Source organism: Cryptococcus neoformans, chromosome 14 (assembly GCF_000149385.1).
Source record: "Cryptococcus neoformans var. neoformans B-3501A chromosome 14, whole genome shotgun sequence".
NCBI lineage: Eukaryota > Fungi > Basidiomycota > Tremellomycetes > Tremellales > Cryptococcaceae > Cryptococcus > Cryptococcus deneoformans.
In genome coordinates this window covers 291,156-310,357 of record NC_009190.1, presented here as the reverse complement: position 1 = coordinate 310,357, position 19,202 = coordinate 291,156, and the positions used below count along the sequence as shown (strand labels likewise).

Below are 19,202 nucleotides of genomic sequence, written 5' to 3'. Positions count from 1 at the left end.
GGGAAATGGCCCAGTTGTATTTTGGCTTCTCCGACGGGCAGCAGACTGGGACGAGTCGTGACGTCTGCACTTTCCAAGCGGTGCTCCGACCCGATGATATCGGCGTGATTAGAAACTGTGTATCTGCCTTATCTTTCCCCTTATATACCGGGGCCCTCCTTTGACCGACCCCCCGCCCGCCATGACATCCCTCTACACCGGAACATTCGTCGACACGCCCACGCCCGCAGGTCTCCGAGTCAGGAGGAACCATCTGCTCGGTAACTAGCGCCTTTCTGATCCCGGACCACGCTGACCCCGTCCAGCCGTCTCTGCCCAGGGCGCCATCGCGCACATCGCCCCCGTTTCAGACCCCGCCTCCCAGGCACTCCTCGCCTCCGCCCCGCCACCCACCGCACTCGGCAGGCACTCCTTCTTCCTTCCCACGTACGCCGACCTCCACCTCCACGCCGCCCAGTATCTCTACGCCGGCACAGGTCTGGATCTGCCGCTTCTCGAGTGGCTCGAGCGGTATGCCTATAGAGCCGAGGAGCGTGTCGATGCAGACGAGCAGCTGGCCGAGCGGCTGTATGGCAGGCTGGTGCAGAGACTGCGGGAGAATGGAACCGGCTGTGTCGTCTTTTTCGGCACGATCGGCGTCCAGGCCAAGTGAGTGACTGTAAGCGTCTAGCAAAAGATGTATCGCTGATACACGAAACCAGCTTGGTCCTGGCCAGAAAGGCCCAGGAGGCTGGGATCAGAGCTTTTATCGGTAAACTCTCCATGGACGAATCACCGGTACGTGTACGCGGCCTTGTCTGGCTGGAATATGTTCTGACGAATATCATCAGCGCCCGTCGTACGGCGAGGCGTCTCCCGCTGCCTCGCTCTCATCCCTCAACTCATTCCTTGACTCTATGGAGTCTTATCTCTCCCAGTTCCCTTCTCACAGGCGTCTGGTTCAGCCCATCATCACTCCCCGCTTCGTCCCTGTCTGCTCTGACGAACTCTTGCAAGGTCTCGCCAAAGTCGCTCAAGACAGGAACGTAAGGCTGCAGAGTCACATGTGTGAAGGCAGGGACCAGATTGATATGTCCTTGAAGACAAAAGGTTTGGATGATGAAAAGGTCTTTGACAAGGTTCGTTTGTCTTTACGCACCTCACACCAACCAGTCTAGCAAAAGATAACCACCTTTTTTATTTCTTTTTTATTCTTTTTTTCCTCCAGTTTGGTCTCCTCGGCCCACAGACTCTCCAAGCGCACGTCACATACCTCGACGACAAACTCATCCCGCTCATCAAAGAACGCGGCGTCACCATCGCCCACTGCCCGCTATCCAACCAATACCTCTCTGAACGCCAATTCCCTCTCCGAGAAGCTCTCGACGCTTCCCTCTCCCTCGGCCTCGGCACAGATATCGCAGGCGGCTACTCGCCTTCTATCCATACCGCCATGCGCCAGGCGGTGATCATCTCGCGTATGCGTGAAGGTGATCGATGCGAATCTCTGGGGTGTTCGTTTGGGACGGTGAAGAAGGAGGAAGAGGGTGGAGGGAGAAATTTGAGGGTGGATTGGAAAGAGGCAGTTTGGGCGGCGACGAGGGGTGGTAAGGCCGGTATGGGCTTGGGCGGTGCGTTGGAAGTTGGGATGGAGTTTGATGTGCAGTTGAGTAAGTTCATACACTATTTTTTTTCTGTTTTCACTTTTCAAACCACGAAGCAGGGCGCTGATGAATGGTGGTTTTGTTCCTCAGTTGAACTTGCAAGTGAAGAGAATCCTACTGGCACGGGTCCACTCGATCTATTTGACCTTGCAGACAGTCAAGTCGACACCGATACGGACGAATGGTGGTTTGACGCACTTGAAAGGTGGTGGTCCAACGGAGATGAGCGAAACCGCAAGGGTATGTGGGTGCAAGGTGCCAAGATTGCATAGGTCTCCTCTTTGTTTCCCTTTTTAATTCTTTTTTTTTCTCGGGATTGTATAGGGTTAGAATTTATATTAGACATTTTCTAAATGGATATACCAATGCATATTTCTCTACAACCAACTCTCGTAGCCTAGCACAAGTATATGTCCCAAAAAGTCAAATAATACCCCACCTTACTCCAGTTTTCCTATATATAAAAAACGAAAAGAAAACGTCTAGAAACTGGAGCTTGACACGTCGTTCGCAATCACACTCCAGGGATGCTCAATCTCACCAGTCTGGATGGCCGTGATCCTGTCCAAGATACCCTTGGCGATGTTACCCAAACCCTCAGGGCCGGTGGGGATGATAATATCACGCCCCTCATAACCAATCTTGTCAACGGCAGAGACGATGGCGGCCGTACCGGTACCAAAGACCTCGACCAATGTACCATTCTTCTCGGCCTCGACGAGGTCCGCCATCACGAGCTTTCGCTCAGAGACAACAAGTTTTTCGGGAAGGCCGGGGATAGGTGTCTTGCCGGAAGCGTGTTCTCGTGCGAGTTGGAGAGCGCTAAGAGGATCACACTCTTGGTTAGGGTTTCGGGGTTCTCTGGTGTCGCTCGGCGAATGATGAGAAAATGTGCTTACGAGTCTCGCGTGACACCGGGGAGGACGACGTCGTCCAAAGGAGGGGTAACGAGCTCAACGGCTAAAAATGTTCATTTTCAGTATTTTGGTTTCGGCTCCATAGCATGAAAATGATGATGATGACTTACAGCCATCGGCTTTCTTGAGAGCAACGAACAAGTTCATAGTACCGACCTCAGTCAAAGCGTGCTCGGGACCAAGCAACCAAAGGTTTTGACTGTAGCCTTCTTTCGCTGCCTCAGCTTGAGGGACGACACCGGGGGCGTAGCTGTGATTTTTTTTTTTGGGTCAAATTTGAGAATCGCGAAACGTTTGGATAACGCTTACTTGGCACCGAGCTTGTAACCACCTGTACCACCGGGAGCGGCACGGACAAACTTGGTCGTAGCCAAAAGTTGGACGGGCTTGAATCCAGAGGCGTAGTAAGGGCCCACCTGCATCCACTTCAGCATGACTCCCTCCATGCGCAATTGTAAAATCAACTTACGGGAGAGCAGATGACAAACAATAAAGCATCACTGGAAGGTCCGACACCGAGAGCGTTTTGGGTACCGATCAATGTAGGTCGGATGTACAATGAGTAACCCTTCTCCTTGGGGATCCATTCAGAGTCGAGGATAACGAGCTTCTTGATAAGTTCGATGAGAGCCTTGCTATCGAAATGGGGGAGAGCAATACGAGCGGCACTCTGCATGCAATACCCCGTCAGTAACTGCGCAGACTCACGTAGCAAAAGCGATAACGTACCCTGTTCATCCTCGCCATGTTCATGTCGGGCCTGAACAATCTAATAGTACCGTCCTCCTGCCTGTAGGCCTTCATACCCTCGAACAATGTGAATGCGTAATGGAAAACGGTCGATGAAGGGTCGAGCTCCAGTGGACCGTCTAACGCACGCGAAAAAAAAAAACAGCCAAAATGGATCCACGTCAGTTGATACCTGACGGTTTGCAACAGAGCATAATACTGACAAGGCTTGATATGAGGGGTTCCCCATCCACTCCTGCTAGACCAAGGAATGGTGAGCATGTGGTCGGTGAAGGTGTGGCCGAAAACGAGTTTAGAGTTGGGGAGACGTGATTTGGCGTGGGTCGTCAAGTCGACCTTTACAGTTGAGGGCTACATTCATCCGGTTGTCAGTTCGAATAGTCGGAGGCCATACATGCGATGTTGCTCACGTCGATGTCGGGCAACTGGATGATCTCGCCGGTCATGACATCCCTCATAGGTTGGGATCGGTACCCCCTAATCTGTTTGGTCAACGGAGCGGCAAACGCGGCAGCAATAGCACGAGTGGCAGCGGGCTGTCGGACAGCGCAGGCAGCTGTGGCGAGTCTAGGGGCGAGTCTGGACATTTTTGTGATTTTAGATGAAGAAGAAAGAGTGGAAAGAGGAAATCAGGGATAAATAGAGGACAACGAGTGTGGTGAGTCCTCGGCTATCCACCATTTCGACTCGGTAGTCTGGTCACGTGACTTGGCCCATTCATTCCGATACGGCCGGGTTACGTACAACGGCTAGTCATAACAATACGGGATAAGCCGGCGCACAACAGGAAGTGTTGTCGCTTGACCGAGCAAGTAACATGGACATGAAAGACATAATTAAAAGCGTCAGAACTTCAAACTCGAAAGAAGGCGCCATGATCGGGATAGTCTTTCCGCTCCTTCACAATAAGTCCAATGCTTTTTGAACCTGTTCGATCAGGCTAACAGAATTTGTGAAAGCATAATAGGATTGGGACAAGCCTAGCCTTGCCTCTATGTCCTGTTCCGCAATGGAGTGAACTGAGCTTTCCCGGTACATATGCGCATACATAAGTCCGTTGCTGACAAGGGTGAAGCAAGCCGTCGAGTCCATTCGCGACCGAGTCTTCTTGCTGCGTGATGAAAATGAAATCGACCACATACCGCTCTTCAAAGCTTTGTCTGCAGTCATCAAACAAAGTTTAGAATGTAGCTTTTCCTCTCCTTGTGTCCTTAACATACAGCAGTAAATGGTATACATATGTACTCCCTCTCAAGTACACGAAGCAGCTTTTGGAAAAGGTCAGGCTCATATCTTTTCTTGAACCAAGCAAACTCACCCATATCCCTATACCTTTCTTTCCGATCGACATCAACCTCTATAAGTATCTCGTACAATTCCTTTGCGTCTTTGCGAAGCTTATATGCTTCTTCAGGGGCAATGGATGGTTGCTTAGCAAGAAGAAGAGTATACTGCGCAAGAGCATTGATACACCCTAGGATCCGAGTCAATGCGGTCTGTCAGACAGTTGCTGCCAGGTAATAACGCACATTTTGAGTCGGGCTCCATGTCGTAAAGCTCCTGAATATTCTTCAATTCACGTTGAAGAACGTCAATTGGTGGCTCTGTGGAAGCGTCAGTTCGTATGCCACTGATACAGTCTATTAACATACTTTGCCCAATGAGCCAAGAGTGATACAGCCAGCCGCTTTGATCGCCCGGATCGGTCCACAGAGCTTGTGTGACAAGTTCAAACTCCTTGTCCTTTGCTTTCTTGATGTCCTCCGGGCTCGAGTTATTTTCTTCCCAAATAGCCGCTAGCGTCTTGGTTCTGTAATGCCATGCTGAAAAGTTGGAGAAGTTGGACTCAATTTTGGACTGAGTGTAATTTAGTTCCTCTGTTAATGGCCGCTGTACCGGCATCGAAGATAAAACGTATCGCCTATACCCCCAGGCGTGGACTGCCCATTTGATTCAGCTTGACATCCATTGCGAATGGTGTACAGGTACATACAGTTTCGGGGATCAGCGTCCAGCATCTTCTCCACCAATTTCAACTCTCCATCCCAAAACTTTGCTTTCCATTCATGAGATTTTCCAGGTCCTGACGGTACGGTTTCTAAGCACCATTTACGATGGTTCCATATCCAGTAGACCTTTGGGTGAACGAGAAGATAGGCGGTCGTCAATCGTAAATCCGTTGTCAAACGCCCGACTACTTCCTCCGCAGTCCTACAAATCCATGTGAGCCATTTTCTTCAAACAGTTACGAAAACCTACAAAGCAGGGAAAAGGGATAATAAGATGTCTCGGCGATAATTCCAAATAGTGTAGAATTCGGGGTTCAAATCAAGCAGTTGTGTAGTTTTCCCCAATGCTTCTTCAGAGTACTCCTTTGCAGATTTCTAAGCCGCCAATTAGCTCTGACATAGTCTGGCTCCCAAGGACCATACTCTGGTAAGGACGTCCTTCTCGAGTGCGAGATACGTTTCAATCTTGCTCTGCTCTTTCAGACGTTTTGCCTCAGCAGCTTGAGGTGTAAGTCGACTTCGCTTGATTCCGTGCTACAAAGAGCATTAAGAAATTAGCGGCCCCATCATATACCCGCATAAGTCTCGTGCTTACCATTGTGAGCTTTTCTTGCCTTTACCTGACGTTGTCTAAAGGTGCTTCATCCACATCAACTTCGTTCGTTGGTTGTCTTCGCTGACAGAAACCTCTCGTCATATTGAGGTGGAGGTCTGTTACGTAATGCGTCTTCTCTTTCAAAGATCAATAATGGGCAGTGAGGCAAGCGGTGATTCATTTCTTTATAAGTACTCAGTCCATAATTGTATGTCCTTGAGGAGCAATTACTGAACAGACAAAATGACAGAGTAAGTGAATACTACGTGGTGTCGAGGAAGAAGGAAGTTTACACAATCCTTCTTGGTCAGATATTGGGTATCAAAGAAGCAGTACTGGTGCAAGTATTGCAACATCTGGATTAGAGATGACGCCCCCGTAGGTCAATGAAGTGGCTTACTATCACTCCCGTTATTAGTGCACAAGCTGATTATTTTTTTGTAGTCTCGAAGGCAACATGAAACAGGTCTTAAGCATATCGGCAACAAAGAGAGATTCATCCGAGATCTTTATAGAGGAGGAGAGAAGGCGAAAAAGGAAAAGGCCCAGGAAGCTGCCGAGATGGCTCGCATAGATGCAGTAAGTGATATATGCCACTTCAGTCTCTCCGTGATGCTTATAGATATGACAGGCGGCAGCAGCAGCATACGCCCACGATACAGCCCGCGGCGTGGTACGCCCATCCTCCCTTGCCTCTTCCTCCGCCTCCCCAGCTCCCTCCTCTTCCACCGCCAAAGCCCGCGACTCTAGACCTAAAGACAAGTTTTCCGACTACTCCACCGCCGCTCAACTTGGTTTTGTCGACCCTGATACCGAAAAGTCTGCGTATGAGATTGAACAGGAAATCAAAGGACGGGCAGGCGAGCCTGGACAGTGGGAAGAAGTTGTAGTACCTCCACCCCTTACCGAGGCTTCGGTGAGTATGACGGGCGCGAAAAGGAACAGGGGGGAGGAAGACGAAGAAGGTGAAGGATGGAAATTTGAACATAAGGGGAAGAAGCCGGTACATGATCCCTATGACGATGATTGGGATTCTTCGTCACTTAAAGGGTTGAAAGTTAAAAAGAAGGAGGAAACGCTTTTCAAAGACAAGAATATGAAAGAAAAAGAAGGAGTCATCAAGCAGGAACCTTCAAAGCAAGCTTGGCAACAAGTACAACCGAAAGACGGACCTGGATTGCAGAAAGAAGGTTGGACCGGGAAGATTGAGCTGAAGCCGAAGACGAAGGGAAACGACAAGGTCTTTATACCGGGAGGTGGTTGGGTAAAGGTGGAAGGGTCTCAGGCAGATGAAGGAAAAAGGGAGGAATCAGAGGCGGCGGAGGATGTTAAACCTGATATGAAGAAGCTAGAGGAAGCAGTTTTAGTTGAAGCTACTGCTGTTACCAGTGAAGCAATGAAAGAAGAACAGGATGTCAAGCCAGACGTTTCTGCCCCCTCTGCGCCTGAACCGGCTAGTGGTGGAAGCATGTTCAAAAAGCGAAGACCGCCACCTTCAAATCGCAAAAAGTAGACAGGAAATCTTGCTGTAATCATTAGTATATTACTGTAGCACATCCAATGCATAAACAAACAAATGCGCAAAAGACCCAAACACCACTCTCCCATCTAGAACTTCCTACTCTTGATGACCTTGGAGATACCAGTCTTCTCACCCTTGTACTCCCCACCGTATGCCGCCTGACCACCCTTGTAGACACTACGTTGACTGGCGACCTTCTTCTGCGCTTTATCATATGCTTGTCTCTTCTTGACTCGAGGGTTTCGGCCGGTCTTGGATCGTCGTGGGGTGAGACCACGGTTCTTCTCAATAGCGCGTGTAATGGTTCGAGGTCCATCGGCAGTTCCGTCATCGTAGGCGGCTCGCTCAGCACTTCAATGAAGATCAGTAAGAAGATAAATTTCCTTGCGCGAAGAAGACATACAGCAATTGTTTTTCAATAGCCTCATGCTCAGCTTCCTTGGCCCGCTTCTCGTCCTTTCTCCTTCTTTTAACTAACTCATAATAACCGTCTGCTTCGTCATCTTCGGCGGCCCCTTCCCCGTCATCCTCAATCTCATCCCTGACCCTCTTCTTCTTCTCCTTCTCCGGCCGCACCTCTTCCAGATCTTCACCTTCTGAACGGACGCTATTCCGCTTGAGGGCATCATCTCTCGCCTTTCTCCTATCCCTATACGGCACGTCTTCATCACCGCCCATCCTGTTCGCTCTACCTTCTGCGCGCCTTGCAAGAGTAGCGTTGATCTTGGAAGTGTGGAATGCCAAAGAACGCTTACGTGCAGACTTGTCGGAAGCATCAGCATCGGTAAGCCCTGTGGGGTCACCAAGAGGATCGGACTCGTCAGAGATGGGTTTCTTGGATTTATATTTCGAGGTGAAAAATTCAGGTTCGGCAAGAGGAGCAAAAATAGCTGTGGAGGAAGAAGATTCAGAATCCTTGATCTTCTTAATCTTCTTGGATTTCTTCTTGGGTTTGTCATCTTCGAGGAGACCCTCTAGATCATCGAGATCATCAAATCCGTCCAACCCGTCAAAGCCTCCCAGGTCATCATCCTCAGCCTTCTTGGCCTTCTTTTCTTTCTTGGATTTCTTCTCTTTCTTTTTCTTTTGAGATTTTGTGGCCAACATCTGAACGTCACCCTCAACCTTGTCCGCATCCTTTAACAAATCTTCCAGCTCATTCTCCTCAAGACCTTCCTTCTGCCAAAGGTCATCCGCATCATCCTCCCAATCCTCGTCATTCACAGCTTGCATCCTCTTGATGAGCTCGGCCTTTCCCTCCTTGAGCTCTTCATCCTCGCCTTCGGCCCAGTCGAGAAGAGGGTTATAGAGAGTAAGCGGATTGTCTGAGACAGAGGCAGCGTCAAAATCGAGGTCCTCCAGAGAAGTGAGACCTTGTTTGAGCTCGAGAAGACGGGGGATGATAGGGATGTCGGGTCGAGAAGAAGGAGGAAGAGAGTTGATGTGGATGTAAAACGAAAGTGTGGCAGCGTACGTCAAAAGGGTTTCTGACATCCTGTTAGCATAGTTTCCACTTTTGTAACCTAATGGACGCACGATAGTGTAACCATCCCAAACCCTTATGTAACTGTCCGTCTTCCGGGTTTTCAGATTCCATCCTTTTGATACCTCGAGACGTTTTCTGAAGCTTTTGCACAACAAGAGGGAAATCTCTTGTGAGGGCGAGTTTGAGAGGTTCATGCGCTTGAAGATGACGGAGAAGAGTAGCAGGGTCGGCTGAACTTGGCGGTGCGATAACGGTTGGTGTCTCTTCAATTTCAACTCCTTTTACAGGTTCCACGGCCCTAACCTAACATCAATTACGATTACAACAAATAGGGTCGTCGAAACTTACGCAACCTCATCAAGATCATCGAAACCAAAGTCTTCACCGCCAAGTGCCTCCCTTTGCTTTTTCTGCAACCTTTTCACCTCTCTTTCTTCCATCTCTCTTTCTTCTTCCTTCTTCTCATCAACATAAGCGCCCTCTTTTTCTTTCTCTCGTCTGTTACTTGGCCTCGCATAGTACTGTCTACCCCAGTTTTCGTCTTCGGTTTCGGAGGATCCTGATTCTTCTTCCTCTTCTTCATCGGACGAGACAATAGGCTTGCCATATCGACCCTTCGTTGACAAATCATCCTTGGACTTTTCCTTACGCTTCTTGATAGGGGCTTCTTCTTCGGAATAGTCCTCCTCTTCCTCTTCATACTCATCTTGACGAGCTCGACGACGAGCAGATTCGAGACTCAAAACTTCTTCACCGACGTCGGCATTGATATCTTCATCATCGGACTCATCCTGAGGATTAAAACTGATTTGATCACGCTTGAACATGACTATAACGGCTGTTAGTCGAGGTCTTCACATTAAGGGACCGCTTGAAATTGACATACAGTCGTCAACACTTCCCGGCTCAAGGGTATCCTCGTACTGCTCCATCTTATTGATTCTTGCTCCAGGAGCCGCAGATGGCTTGCTGGCGCCAGATCCTGACTTTCCTGACCTTTTCCTACCCATTTTATTTTGATCTGTTGGGGTGACCTGTAGAAAGACTTCATCTGTACGTCTTTTAAGGATTTGAACTTTGCCCAACTTTTGGTGGCAAGTCACGTGATTGCAAAGGGCAAAAAGGCCCATCAAGATTTTTATCACTCGCGCGCCTATGTACCGACTGTCTATCTCCTCCAACACCTCTTTCCTCTTCCAGTCCGACTCTCCTCGAGTCTTTCCCGCTGAATTCGTCGAAAGATATGCGCTCTTCCGCATGTTCAAGTACATATCTGCTATATATATATCAAAGTGTGATACAGCCGCTAGATTCCACTATCAAGTATTAAATCTCAAATTTGTACCTGCCATCAAGATACAGTACTAAATGCGGCTGATAGTAACAACAGCGCAGGCGGATAATGCGGAAAGAAAAAACGCACTGCATCGCATGATAATGCGGGAACGGAAATGCTGATGATTAAGCGCTATGGATCGCCAATCATCCATTATTTCTCACTTAATCCATCATTCATATCTTTATCTATTACTTATCTTTAACTTGCTCTAAAGCATCAATCATTTAGCAATCGATGTCTTCTCGAGATAGTCCATCATCTGACACAGAAATCCCCCAAGTCATCGCTGGCAGATACAATGTCAAGGTCGATAAGCAGATGGCTGAGACCAATCAGGGTAAGCTGTTGGCCCGCTCCCCCACTCTTCTCGGATCCTCCTGACTACGATATCAACCAACTCTCACTTTACTGTAGGGGGCGTTTATCCAGCGGTTGATACTAAGACTGGACAAGAAGTTGCAGTTAAACTTGAACACATCTTGTTCGCCCTGCTTGAGGATCGTCGCGACCTTCGAGATGAGCATGAAGCCTACAGGGACATCTCTAAACATGTGCCCAATGCACATACAATCCCCTCCATTAAGTGGTATGGCGAAGAAGGAAACTATTGTGCTCTCGTGATGGATATGCTCGGCCCCACTCTACAGGATCTTTTCTCCTCGCATAGTGGCCCGTTCAGTCTCAAAACGGTCTTAATGATCGCCGATCAACTCATATCTCATGTCGAGTTCCTTCATGGTCAACTATATATTCATCGGGGAATCAAGCCTGATAATTTTTGTATTGGCCTTCAAGACCAGCGGAAAATCTTCATGATCGATCTGGGTTTTGCAAAGCGGTATAGGGATCCCAAAACTAAACGGCATATGCCTTACGAGAAGTACGAACGTTGTGCAAATCCCAGTTGGTGTTCCCTCAGGGTGTCAGAAGGAACGATGGCTTCCAGAAGAGACGACTTGGAATCATTGGGGTATATGTTTGTGGTGCGTATCAGCTTCATATTGACTTGTTTGTCGTAGCGCAACGTGCACGATAAACTATATACATACTGACCAAAATCCATGTAGTTTTTTCTAAAGGGCTCATTGCCGTGGCATGGGACTTGTTCGATCGAGATGGAGGATATAAGTAAGGAAATTATTGCATATTGTTCAATTCATTTATTATTAATCATCATCTTCATCATCTCCTAGAGAGCGAACCTCTCGAAGACTTATGCAAAGATCTTCCAGATGAGTTTCTCAAGTATCTTCAATATTGTCGAGCTTTGAAATTCGATTCTGATCCAGATTACCGATATCTCCGTCTGCTCTTCCACCAGCTCTTTCTCGAGAAAGGTTATGAGAATGATTGGGAGTTTGATTGGTGCAAGAAACCGAATAATGAAGGTGCAGCAGAAGAGAAAGATGACAAGGAGCCGCTGGAAGCAAATGACAAGAAAAATGGCAATAATGCGGAAAAGCGAAACAACATATCGAAGGACCTCGAAGAGTCCAACAATGTTACCAATGCTGATACGGATCAATCAGAGATCACATCAGTCAACAATACCGATCTCAAGCAAGTCAGCGAAGCAAAGGAAGATCAAAAAGCTCAGACCGAAATAAAGGTGCCGAGTAAGAGTGTCAATTTTGATGACCATCATGCCAACATCGACGAACCAGAAGGCGGAAATGACCTGCAAGAAGGAGAAAATAGGCTTAGAAGGAGTGCTCGACTGAAAAAAATGGCTAGGGAAGAACCTTAAAGTCTTAGATTGCGAACACTATGCCTAATATTGATCGTAATTCTCGTTTCACTGCTTCCCCTGCTAAGTGACAATGTATTGTTTCATGATATACAGACCGCAATAATCTCTTATCTTTCTTCTTGCCCGAATAATCGCTTTCTATTTGATACATTAGCGACTTTCAATGAGTACACCGTAGATCTGAAACTTACACAAACCCGGGAGTCTGGATCTCTGGCCTCCCAGTTGTACTCCACATTTCTCTTGGCCAATAATCTTGCAAGAAGACATAGGTATGTCCCGCGAGTGCCCCGACCTATACGAGGAACACGTCAGATGGTTATCTGCTTAAGATCACCAACAAGCTACGAACGATATCGGGCACAGCTGCTCTGACACCTCCTTGGAATACCCAGGTAAACAGGACAAGGGCCATGGGGAGATATGGCGCAGTGATACTGCGGACGGGTCAGTATGCAACATTCGAAGTAGCTTTATATAGGGGCTAAACGTACGTGATGATGCCAAACAGAGACATTTTCACAGAAGGGTTCCGTCTTGACCAGATATAGACGAGGGCAAAAGCCAGGGAAGAGGAGAGGAATGGTAGAGTTGCGACAGAGGATACAAGCTGACGTACATCAGCCAATGCCTCACGCTAGACCAAATGCTTAGAAGACTCACCAGAAGAAAAGAGGCGCAGAGAAATAGTAACCACGCATAGTCTGCCCGACGATTGGCAAACGAGTTTTCTTCTAGTAATCTAGAGTATCTCATACTGTCTCCATGTCAATTTAGCCCTTCATTGAATGGTATCCACACCGCATTGGAAAAAAATAACATGACTCAGTATGATCGACTCACACAAAGAATATATGGAATAAAAGGTCAAGCGATACTGGCCCAAAATATAAAAAAGTCGTTATAAATCTCCAGACCTATTAGAATAGTTCAGCTTGATACTTTGCTTTCATTGAACTTTGGAGCAACTGACCTGCATATTCACTATTGCCGCTTTCCAGGAGAAGTACAGCTGTAGTGGCGCTACGACTTGGCACTCCTATCGTCTATCCTCAGCCATAGCACCCAGAGTTCAATTTGGCAAAGTCACTGACCACTAACAAGCTCATTCCGATAGAGCCAGCTACCCATGCTCGAGTAACGGGAGGTATTTCGGTTATCCATTGTTCGACAGGCTGCGCCATCTTGGTGGCGTCTCCACGCTTCTTGTCACAGAATCCGTATGGATCGGTTGTATTGCAGGCAGGATGTAGTAGGATGCTCCAGGGATTGAATAGTGTGCTAGATTGAGCAGGTATATGGTATTTGTGCTACAAAAGACGAAATCGAAAACGGAACAAGGAAATCAGCAGCGAAGGCGCCGGCGGGCAATGCGTCCCATCCGAGGTGGAGGCACTCGTCGGCGACGAAGAAAACTAAGGCCCAATTGACGTGGCAGATCAGTTCTCCACGTCTCTTCTTTCGTTCTTTGCCAGATTACTCGGTATAAACCTATATCAATACATATTTCGGAGACAACTGCAGATCAAGAAAAGTATCCAAAACTGCATACCACTGTTTATATGCGTTTTCTTGTATTGTCTAATGTACAACTGAGTAATTTGGCTCCTGGCTATTTAAACCATCCCTAGACACTTCTTGGTCTAACAGCTACATCTTCTTTCACTCCAGCCTACACCTTTGCTCTTCCCTTATTTGGGCGAGAGCTTATCAAGAACACTAATAGTTTCAGTTGAATGAGAAAGGGGTATTTATGCTGAGATATCATGGGTCTGAAAAGCGGTGATATGTGATTGAGAGGTCGGGTTTCTATGATGACGGACGTGCGTGGAGCGATGAGGATAACTGGTCATAGTACAACGCGGCCGGCGCAATCTTCCTCTTTTTACACACCAATTGACAGCGGCGACGCTGCTCATTGCTGAGATGTTTGCGCGTGTTGTTGTTGCTGTTGTTGCAGTACATGGAGACCACCATTGGCATTTGCGTTTGCATTCGCCATCGCCGCTCCAAGCCTTGCGACAGCATGTGGCGGAAGTTTGAGTTGCTTCACACCGTCGGACGGTGGAAGCATTTGTTGACCATTTGGCATGGGAGAATTGACGCCGTTGGGCTGAGAAACACCTTGTGGATGTGTTTGCAGATGGGCTTGGGGGTGTCCTTGTCCCTGAGCTTGCACCTGCGCCTGAGCTTGTGCCTGGGCTTGCGCTTGAGCTTGTGCTTGTGCTTGAGCCTGAGCCTGAGCCATAGCTTGCTGCTGGGCCATAAGCTGGAATCTCTGAAACTGCTCCATCTGCTGCTGCTGCGCCAACATTTGCTGTTGTTGCAAGTGCGCTGCAAGGAGTTGTGGATTCGGTTGAGGCGCTGGAGGCTTCTGGAAAATTGGGGCGGGTGGAGGTTTCGCATCGGCGGCCGCATCAAGAGCTTCGCGTGTTTGATCCAGAATATAATTATCTGGTCTAAGCTTAGCACAGTCGCTCTCTTGAAGTAAGGAAATGCGATGCCGAATGTATCTATTAATAAATTAGTAGTGAAGCATAGCCCAGAGCCAGAGTACTCACTTCGCCTCGAGATCATCGATGATGACTCTGTCATAATCTTCTTCCAACCCCATGCCCACACCCACTGCTCCTCCTCTATCCACGTCATATCTCCAAGTCTCATTTAGGTCTTTCCTCATTGCCTTGGGCGATTGCTCCTGCATTTCCTCCTCGACCTCATCAATCGACCTAGGCCTCTTCTTTTCTGATCGACGAGGGGCGATATCAGGGAACAGCCATGTAGGATATTCGGATGGTGATGTGGGTTGAATGCCGCGACGATGGGAGTAGATAGAAGTGCGTCGGTCAAGTCGGACAATACCTCCTCGGCCTCGGCGGATACGGAATGACTCGGGATGAAGGATTTCATTCCCTGTCTCTGAGTCTTTGCATTGAGCACGACAAGGATCAAGGACGAAGAGTGATCGGAAAGCGTGTACAGAGTTCGAAGGTGGTAACGGTTGATACGGGGACTGAAGATCGAATGAGTAACGGTCTAAAAGCGGTATCGATGGAACTTACATCTATAGAGTCGTCCCAGTGCGCATCCTGCTCCTTCTTCCTCGCCAGCATTTCCTCCGTCTTCTGCTGCAGAGCTTGTAACCTCTCTTTCAGAGCATCCGGAGCGTTCGACCTGCCAGAAAGAATGCCTGATCTCTCCGCATTCCTCTGTGCATCATATCTCTCCCGTTGAGCTCTTTCTTCTCGATCCTTGTCGGTCCTCTTGCGCATATGCGACGATGACTGGCCCGATGTGAGAGGAGTTTGACCAGAGAGCGATGGAATTTGGATAGGAGGGACGATCGTTGGTCTACCGGTAATCTTGTGTTCCTCATCGCTAGTCATACCCAAGCTGGGCCAGCGTCTCTTGGTTTCAAAGAATTTCCATCTCGCCTCCCAGAGTTCCTTTTCGGCCTCATACAATGACTTTTTCTCCCGTTCACGGGTGAGCACACGGTCCGCAAGAGCATGAGCACTACGGAGCTCGAATTGAAGTTTCTGAAATTGTTCAATGGAAAAGTTGTCGGTACGACGGGTTTTACGGGTAGCTCGGATATCTCGTCGACGGAAACAGACATAAGGATCGTTGTCGTTGGTTTCGTCATAGTTGAGCTGGGGGAGGATGGACTTCCCTTGTCGCTGTTCCCTTCGAGATTTCCAATGTGGGTAGACATTCCTTGCCATCCTGGCACAAGCCTTGAGGTCGCCCAGTTCCTTGGGTATTTCATTGCTGGGCAAGAATGCAGGTGAGATGGGCGTCGAGAACATATTCTCGACAGCAGAGAATGGGGGAAGAAGAGAGAGGTCCTATGGGACGTCAGTCATTGGACCCAACTGGTCATGCGGACTCACGGTGTGAAGCATTGGCGCATTCTCCTCGGTGTACTTCTCAAACACTCCCATGATATACTCAAACATATCCTCGGATATAACCAAGGGAGCCGGAGCGTCACCCTTTTCCTTCTCCCTGTCTTTACCCTTTACTCTCATCCCTCGGCCCTGCTCCTTGTCAGACTTTACGTCCCCACTCGATCCCTCAGCTTTCGAGTTGAAGTCGTTGAGCCATCGCTCATCCGCGTCATCCATGCAATACCCTAATCCTCCCCATCCGCAACTACTTTCCTCAACCGTATCCGAGAACCTGATGAAGTTGTAAGGTTCAACATACTTGGTACGCTGATAGAGTTGGCTGAAAACTGTATCTGAGACGAGGCCCGTAGCGTCTGGTGTAGGAATATGATAGTTGAGCGCAGCAGCTGGTGCTTCCTTGACCGACTTGGGCGACGAGGGTTTGTTGCTGGAATGGAGGAGGGACGCGGACGACAACGCTGCTTGAAGATGGTGTTCCTGTATAAGACGCCGATCAGTTATATGACAAACAAACAAGGCGCGAATTGCCGAAAGCGGAAATTTCGGTCAGACGACCACTGTACGCGTCCTCGCTGGTGCATGCACGCTGGATGGGCCTATACGGCTGCTCCGATGCACAGAACGCGTGGATCCATCTCGATCCTGGCCCACTCGCAGGAAGAAGAGCGCGAAAAAGGCATAGATGGAGGAAAACATCCTCCCACGACGCCGCGCCTCTCCCCGCGCGGACCTCGTTTCGTCGAGTGAAAAAAAGGAAAATAACACCACCATCAATTGGCGGCCCATTTCCTCAACAACTGCATAATGCAACCCCCCTGCATGCATAATGAAAGGTGAAAGAGCACATCCAGATACGTACCAATAGTTCACCAGACTCTACACCGGTTGCACCGATGTGCTGATGTTTGTTGCTGTCTTTCCCGGCTCCACCGGCTTCCTGATCCCACAGGACCGTTTCCGCCGCTGAAGTGTCGACCTTGTCTGAGCCGCGATAGATTATAAGCTTGGTCTTGTTGGTCACCCGCCCTATTCGGCGGGACGAGGTGACCATTCTGCCGGGGGCGACCATGCGTAGGGGGTTGAGTGTATGTGGGCGGTGGCTCACGGCGCTGGCCCCCGATTTTTTTGCTGTTTTCCTTTGTGAGGAGCCGTAGAAGGGCCGTTATGGGAGTCGGGGTGGGAAAAGACGTGGTGGCGGGAGGGGGCCTCGGACCCGTCAGCCAATCACAGGGCGCGCCAGCTCCGGAGTGCGAATTCCTCCGACCAAAAGGGGAAAATTTTAGCTACGGCGTTATAACTACAGTGGGGCGTGGCACATGAGACGCGGCGCCACGTGGCCTTGCAATTACGTCAACTGAAAGAGGAAGAAGAGAAGTGTAAGAAAGCAAGCATAAAAAGGCGAAACTAGAAATCACAACAGAGCTATGAACCATGCGATGCAAATGCTACGTACACCTGCCCTCAGTGGTCAGCTCTTCCCACATACACATCTTCAACACTTACTACAAGTACATACACCGCTCCCATACACTCATTATTGCCATTTGGCCCTCTTCTTCCATCCCTTCCCTCGTCCGTTCTCCATTCTGGACCACTGCAAATCGCCATACTTCCTCTTTGCATAACCTTCCATATCCTGATCCCTGATGATGTTTTGGACGACTTGTCCGGGACGGTATTTGTTGTCTTTTGTAAGAGTAGTGTCTCGTATTTGACGAGAAGTCTCGACCATGGTGCCGATCTAGCAGGTATTAGCCCAAATTCCTGATTTTTCATTGAAACGTAACCCACAGCAAAGGACTCGGGAACCTTCTCGCTCTTACTACCCCCCTTCATGAACCTCTTGGGATCCAACGAGTTGGCCAAAGCAAGCGCTCGGTAATCCTTTCTCATCTGAGGCAAGATGTCAGCCCTAGGAGTAGGGATGGATGCCCAGAGCTCAGAAGTGGTGGCTTTGCGAGGTTGCTGAAAGAAAAATTAGAATACGTCATTACAAAGTCAATCAAATTGTGAGCTTACAAGCGCCTTCTCTCTCTTACTCAAAGGTCGTTCGTAGGGTCGGTCGTCGAGCTCAGGAACAGGAGTCTTTTCAGACGAAGAAGATCTGGAAGGGAGACGAGAGGGATCGGCAGAGGTCGAGGGTACAGATGTGGAGGTTCGAGCGCGGCCTTCTTTGGGGAATGAGAGATAGGTTCTGGGAAGATTGGGAATAGCAAGATCGGGAATGGGACTGAATCATGGATGTCAATTTCCTGCCAAAACAAAGAGACTAGTTGACTTACGCCTCCTTCTCCTGCTTGTCGAATTGCAACACCATCTCGTCATCCACTTCACCTGCCTTCTCTTTCTCATTCATATTTGACGCTGTCTTGGCCTTGGCGGCGTCCCGAGCAGCTTGAAGAAGTCGTTCCTTCTCATCGTCCTCATCGCTGTCGCTATCTGATGAGTCGTCTTCGGAATCCGACTCAGAGTCTGATCCAGACTCAGATGATGAGTCGGAAGAGTCGGAAGAATTTGCAGACTGTGTCTCGGAACCAGATTCAGACGCGGACTCTCCAAACCCTTCATTCTCTCTAGGCTGAGAGAAAATCTGCCCTGTCGATAAGAGTGCCGAAAGAGGTGCACCATCTTCCCCAGTCTGGTCTTTTTCAACCAGTTGTGTACTGCCAGCGTCAGAAAAGGTTGACACACCCATCAGTTCCCGAGAGGCCTCGTCATCCTCATCGTCGGTATCGCCGTCCGCGGGTGTCTGCCGTGAATTCTCCACTTCCTGCCCCTCCTCTTCTTCCGTTTCTTCTCCCTCTGGTTCTTGGTTCTGCTCTACTCTCTTCTCATCTTTCTGAGGACTTTTGCTTCTCTCTCTGACAACCACAACCTCTTCCCTGACTTGATTTAACCGTTTATGTCTGAGCGCTCTAGCACTACCACCATCCAATCCATCTGTGTCTGCACTGCCCAGACTTCTGAGCCGCGTCGTAGGTGTGTGCAAGAGGGAAGCGGCTTCTTCTAGAGCAAGCTCATCGGAAGTTTTGTGATGAGATCCAGGATGGGCGGCGGAACCTGGTTGGGGCGTTGACCGGGTACCGGTGCGGACGGAAAGGGGAGTAGAGGAGCGAGAGCGAGTTACTCTGGGAGTCGGCATAGTTGATCCTGTTCTTGATGTCGGCAGGGACACTATATATATTATATGTATTTAGCTACTGCTTTGTCAGTACACCTTGTACCAATATTAGTTATTGAAAAAACTGCCATGTGAAGGAAGCGAAAACACCCTTTGAAC

General features: G+C 48.9%; 9 protein-coding genes across 9 annotated transcripts; 3 read left to right on the top strand and 6 right to left on the bottom strand.

Moving 5' to 3' along the window:
- Window positions 1-181: 181 nt before the first annotated feature.
- Window positions 182-1,915, top strand: CNBN0980 (hypothetical protein; the record flags this gene model as incomplete). Its single annotated transcript, XM_766825.1, has 6 exons — window positions 182-260; window positions 306-648; window positions 702-777; window positions 831-1,118; window positions 1,208-1,649; window positions 1,734-1,915. The coding sequence occupies 6 exons, from the start codon at window positions 182-184 to the stop codon at window positions 1,913-1,915; spliced, it is 1,410 nt and encodes a 469-aa protein (XP_771918.1).
- Window positions 1,916-2,125: 210 nt separating this feature from the next.
- CNBN0970 (hypothetical protein) lies at window positions 2,126-3,897 on the bottom strand (the record flags this gene model as incomplete). Its single annotated transcript, XM_766824.1, has 8 exons — window positions 2,126-2,465; window positions 2,543-2,603; window positions 2,671-2,810; window positions 2,870-2,976; window positions 3,030-3,230; window positions 3,290-3,429; window positions 3,514-3,661; window positions 3,721-3,897. The coding sequence occupies 8 exons, from the start codon at window positions 3,895-3,897 to the stop codon at window positions 2,126-2,128; spliced, it is 1,314 nt and encodes a 437-aa protein (XP_771917.1).
- A 664-nt stretch (window positions 3,898-4,561) lies between these two features.
- Window positions 4,562-5,917, bottom strand: CNBN0960 (hypothetical protein; the record flags this gene model as incomplete). The annotated part of the gene is made up of 8 exons (XM_766823.1): window positions 4,562-4,578; window positions 4,629-4,784; window positions 4,840-4,914; window positions 4,963-5,250; window positions 5,304-5,521; window positions 5,570-5,694; window positions 5,743-5,853; window positions 5,915-5,917. 8 exons carry the CDS (start codon window positions 5,915-5,917, stop codon window positions 4,562-4,564), a joined length of 993 nt encoding a protein of 330 aa, XP_771916.1.
- Window positions 5,918-6,157: 240 nt separating this feature from the next.
- CNBN0950 (hypothetical protein) lies at window positions 6,158-7,427 on the top strand (the record flags this gene model as incomplete). Its single annotated transcript, XM_766822.1, has 4 exons — window positions 6,158-6,165; window positions 6,226-6,292; window positions 6,359-6,493; window positions 6,546-7,427. 4 exons carry the CDS (start codon window positions 6,158-6,160, stop codon window positions 7,425-7,427), a joined length of 1,092 nt encoding a protein of 363 aa, XP_771915.1.
- Window positions 7,428-7,522: 95 nt separating this feature from the next.
- On the bottom strand, window positions 7,523-9,932 carry CNBN0940 (hypothetical protein; the record flags this gene model as incomplete). The annotated part of the gene is made up of 5 exons (XM_766821.1): window positions 7,523-7,787; window positions 7,840-8,923; window positions 8,973-9,220; window positions 9,271-9,751; window positions 9,809-9,932. 5 exons carry the CDS (start codon window positions 9,930-9,932, stop codon window positions 7,523-7,525), a joined length of 2,202 nt encoding a protein of 733 aa, XP_771914.1.
- Window positions 9,933-10,495: 563 nt separating this feature from the next.
- On the top strand, window positions 10,496-12,008 carry CNBN0930 (hypothetical protein; the record flags this gene model as incomplete). The annotated part of the gene is made up of 4 exons (XM_766820.1): window positions 10,496-10,598; window positions 10,676-11,244; window positions 11,329-11,389; window positions 11,455-12,008. The coding sequence occupies 4 exons, from the start codon at window positions 10,496-10,498 to the stop codon at window positions 12,006-12,008; spliced, it is 1,287 nt and encodes a 428-aa protein (XP_771913.1).
- Window positions 12,009-12,198: 190 nt separating this feature from the next.
- On the bottom strand, window positions 12,199-13,195 carry CNBN0920 (hypothetical protein; the record flags this gene model as incomplete). Its single annotated transcript, XM_766819.1, has 7 exons — window positions 12,199-12,306; window positions 12,364-12,448; window positions 12,506-12,621; window positions 12,675-12,768; window positions 12,855-12,928; window positions 12,985-13,050; window positions 13,106-13,195. 7 exons carry the CDS (start codon window positions 13,193-13,195, stop codon window positions 12,199-12,201), a joined length of 633 nt encoding a protein of 210 aa, XP_771912.1.
- A 731-nt stretch (window positions 13,196-13,926) lies between these two features.
- On the bottom strand, window positions 13,927-16,991 carry CNBN0910 (hypothetical protein; the record flags this gene model as incomplete). Its single annotated transcript, XM_766818.1, has 5 exons — window positions 13,927-14,524; window positions 14,573-15,024; window positions 15,074-15,859; window positions 15,905-16,399; window positions 16,782-16,991. The coding sequence occupies 5 exons, from the start codon at window positions 16,989-16,991 to the stop codon at window positions 13,927-13,929; spliced, it is 2,541 nt and encodes an 846-aa protein (XP_771911.1).
- A 465-nt stretch (window positions 16,992-17,456) lies between these two features.
- Window positions 17,457-19,064, bottom strand: CNBN0900 (hypothetical protein; the record flags this gene model as incomplete). The annotated part of the gene is made up of 4 exons (XM_766817.1): window positions 17,457-17,663; window positions 17,714-17,887; window positions 17,942-18,152; window positions 18,205-19,064. 4 exons carry the CDS (start codon window positions 19,062-19,064, stop codon window positions 17,457-17,459), a joined length of 1,452 nt encoding a protein of 483 aa, XP_771910.1.
- Window positions 19,065-19,202: the final 138 nt, after the last annotated feature.